This window comes from Pogona vitticeps, chromosome 4, assembly GCF_051106095.1.
Source record: "Pogona vitticeps strain Pit_001003342236 chromosome 4, PviZW2.1, whole genome shotgun sequence".
Lineage (NCBI taxonomy): Eukaryota > Metazoa > Chordata > Lepidosauria > Squamata > Agamidae > Pogona > Pogona vitticeps.
In genome coordinates this window covers 214,018,719-214,030,902 of record NC_135786.1, presented here as the reverse complement: position 1 = coordinate 214,030,902, position 12,184 = coordinate 214,018,719, and the positions used below count along the sequence as shown (strand labels likewise).

At 39.7% G+C, this 12,184-nt stretch overlaps 1 protein-coding gene across 5 annotated transcripts in view; it reads right to left on the bottom strand.

Moving 5' to 3' along the window:
* Positions 1 to 12,184, bottom strand: part of MTDH (metadherin) — a 37,529-nt gene that overhangs the window by 5,177 nt on the left and 20,168 nt on the right. For 2 of the 5 annotated variants that reach the window (XM_072999161.2, XM_020785276.3), the window contains 7 exons: positions 10,768 to 11,013; positions 9,706 to 9,792; positions 9,292 to 9,390; positions 8,009 to 8,136; positions 7,342 to 7,461; positions 2,998 to 3,114; positions 663 to 816 (listed from right to left, as the gene is read on the bottom strand). In XM_072999161.2, coding sequence (XP_072855262.2) covers positions 663 to 816; positions 2,998 to 3,114; positions 7,342 to 7,461; positions 8,009 to 8,136; positions 9,292 to 9,390; positions 9,706 to 9,792; positions 10,768 to 11,013 — 951 coding nt within the window. The remainder of the gene's footprint in view (positions 1 to 662; positions 817 to 2,997; positions 3,115 to 7,341; positions 7,462 to 8,008; positions 8,137 to 9,291; positions 9,391 to 9,705; positions 9,793 to 10,767; positions 11,014 to 12,184) is intronic. The other 3 variants (XM_020785277.3, XM_072999160.2, XM_072999162.2) reach the window with 3 other exon arrangements.

Sequence of the window (12,184 nt, the reverse complement as noted above, 5' to 3'; positions counted from 1 at the left end):
CAGAAGCTCATGATTTTGCCCCCTCTGACCCCTGGGGGGGCAGGATCTCTAAAGGGTCCTGGAACACACCCTAGAACCCTTTGGAGGCTCACCCTCCCCCCCCGCCAGGCCAGAGGGGGCAAAATCGCCACCTTCTGGGACTCTTTTGAGGCTTGGGAAGCTTCAGAAGAGTCCCAGAAGGTGGCGATTTCGCCCCCTCTGACCCCCAGGGGGGCAGGGTGAGCCTCCAAAGGGTCCTAGGATGTGTTTCATAAGATGGACCTCTCCATAAGGCTCACCAATTTTTAGGAGAAGAAAACCGATTATTTTTTCCTGTTTTCTTCTCCTAAAAATTTGGTGTGTCTTATGGAGAGGTGCGTCTTATGGAGCAAAAAAATACGGTACAACATTATCATTTTTCCACATAGATATAACTAATGTTCAGAAAACACTTGTTTCAACACAGGTTCCTATATGTATAAAACAATTTTACTGCAAGAAATACTGATGGAGAAATGAATAATCAGACAACATGATAGCCCTCAGAGCTGCAACCAGGCACATAAAAGTAGCACCCTATCATGGCTCTTCTTTTCAACATCTATGCTATACTATTTCAACATCTATACTAAGATTTCTTTGGTTGCTTTAAGACAAAAGAATGCTTTCCAAGAATTACTTACTCTGTGGCAGAGGCACACTGTTTTGCTTAACACTAGAAACAGGAAGTTCTGTGTCTTGAAGCATCTGTGGCACTTGGGAAGGTATCTTGTCAGATTCACTCTCTGATACAGTTACAGATGGCTCAGTAGAAACAGCAAATGAGGACATCTCAGGCTAAAACAAAAATGAACAGGACAGAATACATACATTTTGGCAAAACTGTAACCATTTGTTTAATGAAGTCATGCTGTGTGCATGCTTAAATCACTAGATGCCCCAATGAAACGGGCTGTTGTTCACAGAAACATATAGTATAATACATATACTAGTCTTTAAGGTGCCAGTAGATTGCTCTTTTTATATGCCTTATTTGACCCATCAATGAACAAAATCTTATTGTATAAAGTTATGTAAGCTGATGATGGTATCAAGTGGCACCAATAACATTTAATTTAAATTAATTTAATTTTGGTTTTAGGTATCAAGACTTATAGAACTGGGAATGACAGTGGCAATTTTGGCTCCCAGATGCTTCCCCAGGGCAAAAGGGAGAGCTAAGCAGCTTCAGAACCGCAAATATAGGGATAAGAAGTTTGTTAAAAAATAATTTAAATTAATTTTTGCCAGTACAATCTGAGGATATCATAAATTATTGCTGGCATAAATGTATGCCAAATGAATTTGGGACAATGATTATCCTGAAGTTACGGAACAGAAGACTAATTAATCTACAGCTGACTATTTCATCAAAAAAGCCATAAAAATTACCTTCAACTGCATTAACGACAACATCAACATTCAACAGAATAACTATGTGGCATTATGCTGTTCTTAATTGTTCTAAATTTCCAGGAATATAGAGTGAAATAATCAGTTTACTATTCATATTAAACTTTTAAGACAAGAAAGAGACCAAGAATAATTTTATATACAACCACTGTCCTCAGGGGAGTCCAACAAACTAGGCTTCCCCCACTGAAAACACAGGGGATAATGGCAGAAGTCAACTGATGATTTATGCATGGATAAGTTAAATTGCATTAACTCACTGTGGTAACTATTAACTATAATCATCTCTTTTCTTGAAGCCACTGAGAATATACAAAAATTACAGACATCGGATGGGACAGAATTGAGCACCATTAACATTATAAAATTGGTTTTTCTCATTCTAAAAAACTCACTTAATCTAATAATCGTGGGTTAATTTTTTTCAGTATAAAGAGTATTTGGCCTTCACTCTGCAGTACGTGGGAGAAATGATCATGGACTTGAATTATTTATACTTGTATTCTTGACTTTGGCATCTAACAGATGTTCTTGATTACAACCCCTATATAATTCCCAGATACCAGGCATTACGTTGAGAAGAGATGGTGCATGCCTATTTGCTCTGCAGGCATTTATTCTGCATTTATTTATTTATTTATTTATTTATTTATTTTATTTATATCCCGCCTATCTAGTCGCGAGGACTACTCTAGGCGGCTTACAACAACGTTAAAATACAATAAAAATAAACAACCAATACAAAAACAGGTAAAAGAGAAAAAAGACAATAAAGAGATAAGAAAGTCAAAAAATAGTTTTATGAGAAGGCCTGCCGAAACATCCAGGTCTTTAATAGATTCTTGAAAGTGCCCAGCGAGGGAGCTCCGCGAATGTCAGGAGGTAAGTTATTCCACAGGCGAGGAGCCACCGCCGAGAAGGCCCTGTTTCTTGTTTTCTCTTTCCGGGCCTCCCTCGGGGTTAGGCTCCTCAGCCTCACCTCCTGGCTCGCCCGTGTGACCCGGGTAGAACTTGGTGGGAGTAGGCGTTCCGCCAAGTATCGAGGCCCTAAACCGTTTAGGGCTTTATACGTAAGCATTAGCACTTTGAAGTCGATGCGGAACCTGATGGGCAGCCAATGCAATGCGGCCAGAGTGGGCGAAATATGTTGGAATTTTTTCACTCCACTAAGTAATCTGGCCGCCGCATTCTGCACCACCTGTAATTTCCGCAGCAGCCTCAAAGGAAGCCCCACGTAGAGCGCATTACAGTGGTCTAATCTTGAGATTACGAGCGCATGTACTAAGATGGTGAGCGCCCCCACTTCCAGGTAGGGCGCCACATTATGCCACATTATGGTCTGGACTGTACAGACACACTTGTGAGTGACTGGGGTGAACTAAGCCCACAGAAAGGGAATTCAACAGTATGTATTTAAAACATGAATTTGCAGCCTACCTTTTATTCCTCAACAGGGGAAAAAACATCAACTGTGTCTCCCCCACACCAAATCACATGTCAGGTTTACTTCAGTGTTCTATATACTGAATGTATGCTTAATTTTCACCTAGTTTTTGTTATCTATACCTCAGCTTGTTCACTAGTACTGATGGTCTTTAATGAGAAAGCTATCTCCTCTGGTTGAAATTTTGAGGTATCTTCTGGAAATTCTTCTCCAGCTTGTTTATCCAGGTCGTCAGCATCCTAGTAAGGAAGAGAAGAAAACCTCAGAAGTCCCAGAATAACAAACCCACTCTTTCTAATACTATAATTGATGACAAGCAATCTGTGGCCTCCAGATGTATTTGTCAAGTACCATTAGTCCAAGCCAATGTGGCTAATGGTCAGGAATTATGAGGGTTACAATCGAAAACACTGGAAAGAAACCACACTGCCAATTCTCTCTACTTGGCAAGAGTAAATCAATACGGAGCAAGTATGCAACTATAACAGAAACTACCCACTTTCTCTACCATTTTATTATTACACTTTGATTTCTTTTACAGGTTATGTTCTACTTTTGAGAATCAAATTTAAGCCAGAACAGGTCAAAATGAAAGGTATTGTGAACTTTGGCTGAAGCAATATTAAGGGAAACTCTTCTGTCATAAGCTTGGTTGCAGACTTAATTTTCTTCAGGCAGACCTTCTGAATCATCAAAAACTGAAGTCATTCATGACTAAATTAATCTTGCTAAAGGTAGTGGGTCTATTTTAAGCATGCTGCTCTCACCCCACACGTCATAAACCTGTATTTTAAGCCCCATAGTTTTATACAGTTTTCTGTATCCTAAGAACAAATACCTGTTTCCTACATCGCTTAGACAGAAGGAAAATGATACTCATAGATATTATAAATTACTTGTGAAAATGATGCTGCTATATATAAATGTCTCCTTCATGGATTGCTGCCTTGTCGTGGCGAAGGGGCTTGAGTAACTCAGAGAAGCTATGGGCTATGCCGTGCAGGGACACCCAAGACGGACAGGACATAGTGGAGAGTTCCGACTAAACGCAATCCACCTGGAGTAGGAAATGGCAAGCCACTCCAGTATCTTTGCCAAGAACGCCCCATGATCAGAAACAAAAGGCTAAAAGATATGACGCTGGAAGATGGGCCCCTCAGGTCGGAAGGCGTCCAACATGCTACTGAGGAAGAGTGGAGGACAAGTACAAGTAGCTCCAGAGCTAATGAAGTGGTTGGGCCAAAGCCGAAAGGACGCTCAGCTGTGGACGTGCCTGGAAGTGAAAGGAAAATCCAATGCTGCAAAGAAAAATACTGCATAGGAACCTGGAATGTGAGATCTATGAACCTTGGGAAGCTGGAAGTGGTCAAACAGGAGATGGCAAGAATAAACATCGACATCCTGGGCATCAGTGAACTAAAATGGACAGGAATGGGCGAATTCAGCTCAGATGATTATCATATCTACTATTGTGGGCAAGAATCCCATAGAAGGAATGGAGTAGCCCTCATAGTCAACAAAAGAGTGGGAAAAGCTGTAATGGGATACAATCTCAAAAATGATAGAATGATGTCAATACGAATCCAAGGCAGACCATTCAACATCACAATAATCCAAGTTTATGCACCAACCAGCATTGCTGAGGAGACTGAAATTGAACAATTCTATGAAGATTTACAACACCTTCTAGAACTGACACCAAAGAAAGATGTTCTTCTCATTCTAGGGGACTGGAATGCTAAAGTAGGGAGCCAAGAGATAAAAGGAACAACAGGGAAGTTTGGCCTTGGAGTTCAGAACGAAGCAGGACAAAGGCTAATAGAGTTTTGTCAAGAGAATAAGCTGGTCATCACAAACACTCTTTTCCAACAACACAAGAGGCGACTCTATACATGGAAATCACCAGATGGGCAATATCGAAATCAGATTGATTATATTCTCTGCAGCCAAAGATGGAGAAGCTCTATACAGTCAGCAAAAACAAGACCTGGAGCTGACTGCGGTTCTGATCATCAGCTTCTCATAGCAAAATTCAAGCTTAGACTGAAGAGATTAGGAAAAACCACTGGGCCACTCAGGTATAATCTAAACCAAATCCCTTATGAATACACAGTGGAAGTAAAGAACAGATTTAAGGAACTAGATTTGGTGGACAGAGTGCCTGAAGAACTTTGGATAGAGGCTCGTAACATTGTCCAGGAGGCAGCAACGAAAACCATCCCAAAGAAAGGGAAATGCAAGAAAGCAAAGTGGCTGTCCAACGAGGCCTTAGAAATAGCAGAGAGGAGAAGGGAAGCAAAATGCAAGGGAGATAGGGAAAGTTACAGAAACTTGAATGCAGACTTCCAAAGAATAGCAAGGAGAGACAAGAGGGCCTTCTTAAATGAACAATGCAAAGAAATAGAGGAAGATAACAGAAAAGGAAAGACCAGAGATCTGTTCAGGAAAATTGGACATATTAGAGGAACATTTTGCGCAAAGATGAACATGATAAAAGACAAAAATGGGAGGGATCTAACAGAAGCAGAAGACGTCAAGAAGAGGTGGCAAGAATACACAGAGGAATTATATCAGAAAGATTTGGATATCCCGGACAACCCAGACAATGTAGTTGCTGACCTTGAGCCAGACATCCTAGAGAGCGAAGTCAAGTGGGCCTTAGAAAGCCTGGCTAACAACAAGGCCAGTGGAGGTGATGGCATTCCAGTTGAACTATTTAAAATCTTGAAAGATGATGCTGTTAAGATGCTACATTCAATATGCCAGCAAGTTTGGAAAACTCAACAGTGGCCAGAGGATTGGAAAAGATCAGTCTACATCCCAATCCCAAAGAAAGGCAGTGCCAAAGAATGCTCCAACTACCGTACAATTGCACTCATTTCACACGCTAACAAGGTTATGCTCAAAATCCTACAAGGTAGGCTTCAGCAATATGTGGACCGAGAACTCCCAGAAGTACAAGCTGGATTCCGAAGAGGCAGAGGAACTCGAGACCAAATTGCTAACTTGCGCTGGATTATGGAGAAAGCCAGAGAGTTCCAGAAAAATATCTACTTCTGCTTCATTGACTATGCGAAAGCCTTTGACTGTGTGGACCACAGCAAACTATGGCAAGTTCTTAAAGAAATGGGAGTGCCTGACCACTTTATCTGTCTCCTGAGAAACCTATATGTGGGACAGGAAGCAACAGTTAGAACTGGTCATGGAACAACTGAGTGGTTCAAAATTGGGAAAGGAGTACGGCAAGGCTGTATATTGTCCCCCAGCTTATTTAACTTATATGCAGAATACATCATGCGGAAGGCTGGACTGGAAGAAACCCAAGCCGGAATTAAGATTGCCGGAAGAAATATCAACAACCTCCGATATGCAGATGATACCACTCTGATGGCAGAAAGTGAGGAGGAATTAAAGAACCTTGTAATGAGAGTGAAAGAGGAGAGTGCAAAAAACGGTCTGAAACTCAACATCCAAAAAACTAAGATCATGGCCACTGGTCCCATCACCTCCTGGGAAATAGAAGGGGAAGATATGGAGGCAGTGTCAAATTTTATCTTCCTGGGCTCCATGATCACTGCAGATGGAGACAGCAGCCCTGAAATTAAAAGGCGCCTTCTTCTTGGGAGGAAAGCGATGACAAATCAAGACAGCATCTTGAAAAGCAGAGATATCACCTTGCCAACAAAAGTCCGAATAGTCAAAGCTATGGTTTTTCCTGTCATGATGTATGGAAGTGAGAGCTGGACCATAAAGAAAGCAGACCGCCGAAGAATTGATGCCTTTGAATTGTGGTGCTGGAGGAGGCTCTTGAGAATCCCCTGGACTGCAAGGAGAACAAACCTATCAGTTCTAAAGGAAATCAACCCTGAATGCTCACTTGAAGGACAGATCCTGAAGCTGAGGCTCCAGTACTTTGGCCATCTCATGAGAAGAAAAGAGTCCTTGGAAAAAACCTTGATGTTAGGAAGGTGTGATGGCAAGAGGAGAAGGGGACGACCGAGGATGAGATGGCTGGACAGTGTCTGCGAAGCAACCAACATGAACCTGACACAACTCCGGGAGGCAGTAGAAGACAGGAGGGCCTGGCGTGCTCTGGTCCATGGGGTCACGAAGAGTCGGACACGACTAAACGACTAAACAGATATATAAATGTACAAGTGATCAGAATTCTTGGCAAATGCTAGCAAAATTTAGGTTTCACACTAGCAGCTGAAATCCTGTTGTGCAGATCCATCTGCACAACTAGAATGATCTCATTAGCAAATGCAGACTGACACTGAAGGCTTCATTTTGTGATCTGGGGAAGCAACAAAGCCACAAGTACCCAAACAACTGCAAAAACAAGTCTTTAAACAGCAGTAATCTGCTGCTGCTGACATCATTCCCACTGTGCTAGCAGACCCCACCAAATTTAAGATTTAAGCTTCGGATCAATACTGAAATTAGAATACTTAATTCTGTCTCACCTGTAGAGGAGAGCTAGCCTCTTCTCCTTGCTTTTTCTTTTTCTTCTTTTTCTTTTTTGATTTACCACTTGCAGTATTTTGCAGAGTTGGTTCTGCCTTTTCTTTCTCATCATCCGAAACCTAGTGAAAAAAAAAAATCCAAATCTGGTTATTTCATCAAAACACATCATGTTTTTACATAATCATAGCACTGAACACAATTTTAGTTTTCAAAGCTATCAGTTAACAGTTACAATCCTATTGCTGTTCATATAAGGCTTGTGTAAGCGACTGCAGCTCATTACAGCAAACTGGGAAGGTACTGGAGAACCTCATCAATTAACCACCACAAGTTATAAAAACTTTATATGAACACTGTTAGGATTCTGGCCATTGCTTAACAAAATGCAATAGTGTACATATCAAATGTGTATTTTAGGTTTGTTTGATATGGGGTATATATGCAGTTTGAGTTCATTGGCTGGGTTGGAGGGTTATTTTATATGATTATTAACTGCCCAGAGTAGTTCTTGCCATTAAATCAGGTGGTACACAAATGACTGAAATAAATTCACATTCACTGTTTTTCAAAGAAGCTGAAATTAATTGAAAGGGGAAAAGATCCTATTGTCTATGAAGCAGTCTTCTTAAAAAATTGGTCCATCCAACACAAGGTGACTTTGAATACCTTTTGAGCCTCAGATAATGTTTCTTCAACCTGTGGAACAGAAGGAGCCTTTTCTTCTTCCACCCAGTTTCCCCATTCCTCTGCTGGGGCATTCCAATCAGAACTAGGATCAGTAGAAGAAAGCCCATCTGTGAAAGATAAAGAACATACTTTAGATGGTCTAAACAAAATAAGGAAAGCCGAGGAAACTGTATTGTACTGAATATGTGATTTCAGACAACATTTCTTCAATATCCATTATTACAACATAAAACTAGAGAAAGGCATTTAAATTGTTCTTCCTCAGGCCACCCATTAAGAAATGGTACTCTCATTTAACAATTGTATTTTTAAAGTCCTTTATTAGAACAAGAATGGCGTTAAGACTTTTTTAAAAAGCAAAGTACCTGCTGGTATAAAATAGATCTTATTCTGGAACTAAATTACCACAACCTTAAGTATCTAAGGAGCGGAATTTTACTGACAAACTCTCCTAATGTTGGCAAGAATGGAGGCAATTCACTGAATCTCCCTTTCACTCTCTCAAAACTTGTTTCAGAGGGTGAAAAGATCTTCTGGAAAAGCACTGGAAGTAGTGCTGGAGGTAATATGGCCAACTTTATGTACTGCTTTAATAGAAACCTCTGCTAGATTTCGCTTACTTCCGTAAACAGAAAGGAACCTTTCCATGTGGGAAAGATACGTCTGAATGCAACCAAATACTGCTTCAACAACATTAGGCAAAATCTTCACAACGTGAACTATTCTTTGATTTTTTTAAATATCAGAACACCTGGGCCATCATATAATTAGAAAAGAGCAATGAACAATGAAAACAACAACTGTCCCTCTTTTTTTTTTTTTTTTTTTGAGCACAGCCCTTGTGCTGACAAAGGCAATTGTTCAATCCATTACAAACATCCCCATGGTTCCTACAATATAAGCAATATAATTAATTATTGGCAGTCACATTATCAAGATCATGGTTACCCGATATTAAAATGTCTGCATAACTGCGAGGGCTCAAGTAATGTGTATTTTTTTAAAAAGACAACTTAAAAAAAATCTCTTTGGTGTATATTTACTTATCCAGCTAAGTAAAGCTTTAGATATTTGATAATGTAGATTCTCCCCCGACAAACCTTGTGTTGTAATACATTCTATTGTTTTATACACAAATAGACTATTTATTCTGAAAACACATGGATTAATTTGGCTCAGGAAGAACATAGGTAGCTAGGAACAGCAAAAAGAATAGACATTGTTAAGCTACAAGTCAAATAAGGCTAAGAAATTTTACGTACTCAACCCAGACCATTCATCATCAATGGGTGCTTGATTACGATTTAAATCCCACTGGAAGTCTGAAGTACCAGCCTGAGCAACAGATTCAGTGCTGGATCCTGAAATGAACACAATATATACACATATATGCCCTGTTAGCTTCACAGAAACAATATGTCACTGACAGGCCTGTTACTCCATAATAAAACTCTTCCAAAAATACTACAGGCACCTTAGGAACCAACTAATGATTTCTGACATTTGGGTAACTTAGCCCTCATTTAAAATATTTACAATGTAAGGTTCGTGTGTTCTCACATGTTGACAAATGTACATACAACAATTCTTACAGTTAGCAGGAATGACCAGGGGTTTTCTAAAAAAAATTAACTCAAGTACATAGTTCAATTGCACAATGCTTTTAAAAATCATACCAGGAACTGTAGGATTTAGTCCCAAGGAAGAAAATGAAGCAGAACTCTGTTCAGGAGTATTAATTCTTCCATCCACTCCAGACCATGCTGTTGAAAATAAATAGCACATTTAAGCTTTCTCAACTGGCAATTACATTCTTATCATACTGGCTTCTTGTAAGATCTTAAGGTCTAAGATACTGTAAATGCAATGCACAAACACTAAAAAAAATCAGTGTTATAGGTAAGAATCTGACTCCACCAGATTTCTGGTCAGCTGCAGCAACATGCCAAACAAACTGAAAGTTCTTAATTTACTACCAGAGACCCTTTGAAAGTCTGCAAGCTTATGCCTGTGTACCTTTACAAAATGCTTACACTTTTTATAAGTATTTCATTCACTTTTTACATAATCTGCTTGAGCAATTTTGTGATGTTATGCAACAATAAGCTATGTGGCTACATCTGAATGATTCCCACACTATGGCATGGCATAACTCAAACATATCATTTTTATAATCAGAAAAAAATCCCTTTAACTATTGAAATAATGAGACTCTTCTCAACACTGTTCACAATCACCTCAGATTTTGTGTGTGAGAGAAAGAGAATCTTTACATTTCTGCATGCACACACAGAGTACTTGAGACTACAGATAACTACACTTCTGTCCTTTTCTCAGTAGTGGCACAGCAGAATGATTTTCAATAATTTAAAATTTCCAATGTCTGTTTTGCAGTTTTTCTGATGCCCAAATCATTGTCTTCATCATGAAGAAGTTGTGGGAGCCTTATAATGGAAGGAAGAAGAAAATCTGTTCCTACCAGCAGTTTTCAATAGTTAAAGCCTTCCTCCTTCCATCCCATGGTTTCCATCTGAGGAAAGATTACTAATAAGGTGGAAAAGCCATGCAAATTTAAGTTAGTGAAAACTGCCCTCTGGCTTTGACATTATCCACCTTTCCTATGTGTAAGTTATAAAACAGTATTTCAGTCATTCATTTGATTTTAAAAAATCCTAAACACACAAAAATCCTATTCCTTATGACAACTCTTTCTTGGAGAAACAAGCACTCGCACTTACCAATACCAGGGAACAAAGTGCGCTCACCCCAGGTTCTGCCCACCAGGGACACTCCCCAGTCCTTCCCATTTCCATTATCTCCAGCATCCTTTCCCCAAGCTGATGTCTCATTCTTCCTCTTGCTACCTGCAGATGATACTGGAGTCCATTTCTCTTCGGCTGTACTGATCTGAGGAGAAAGCTTTACAGGCTTTTCATTCCAGTTACTTCCATTTACTGTGGGGCCTTCACTCAGACCTGAAGAACCTTTGAACACAAATGCAAACACACAAACATAAATTCTTTTTAAAAAACTTTTAAAACAGTGCAATCATATTATTAGTATATCTGCATCGTGATTCCTCTGCCACTGCCACGCAGCCATTAAAACAACATCTATGGTCCTATTCATTTCCCCCTCCTGTTGAGTAACATATAAGCCCCATTTTTCTCCCAGCAAGAAATTGCTAGCTACAGTCACAGTGTGACTACTAGAATATGCAACAATAATTTCTGGATGACCAATATGATTTTAAATGTTAAGATATGAGCAAACCTAAAAGGAATGCATACAGCTACTTGGCTCCTCCCAAGAAGGGGGGGGAAACCCACAACACAACAAGACAAGACAGTGTTTCATTTATTATGGTTTTTCATTTTAGTCAAGCCAAGAAGCCATGGTTATTGACTGCCACACACACACAGATTTGTTATGAAACTGGTGTGTTTCTAGTTTGGACAAAATGGGAAATTGCAGTTAATGAACCTACTATCTTTTAAGCTTATGAAAAAGGAGACACAAAGCTGCTACGTGCATTCCTTTTATGGTCATTTGTATTCTAAGCCAAGATACCAAACATGGCCATCACCTGGTCTCCCTTTTCCTTCCCTGAAAGGAAAATTTTAAAATATGTATGTTTGGGTTTCTCAGTTCACAGTTATAGTAATTATCTACAGAAAGGGATTAGAACAGTTGTTTCCAACCTTAGGTCCCCAGAAATTCTTGGATTACAAATCCCACAAATCCTGACCTGTGCAGCCAGTGGTGAAGGCTTCTGGGAGTTTTAGTCCAAGAACATTTGGGGACGCAAGAATGGGAGCCACTGGATTAGAAGAACAGAACACTGCTTCTTCTTCCCTAACATTATTCAGAGGACAGTAAATTTAGCTATCAGAAAATCTAAACGGTTTCCTTTTTCACATATAAAACTTGTATTATGAACTTGTGGAGGTAGAGACATAAGATCAGACTATAAAAAACATAAGCAACATTCACCTCTTATTAATGACATTCATTTTTTCTGAATCAGAGGAACACTTATACGCCTCATCCATATTGAGTACAGTGGTGCCCCGCATAGCGACGTTAATCCGTTCCGGATTAACCATCGCTATGAGAAAACATCGCTATACGGATAGGAAAATGCCATTGGAACAC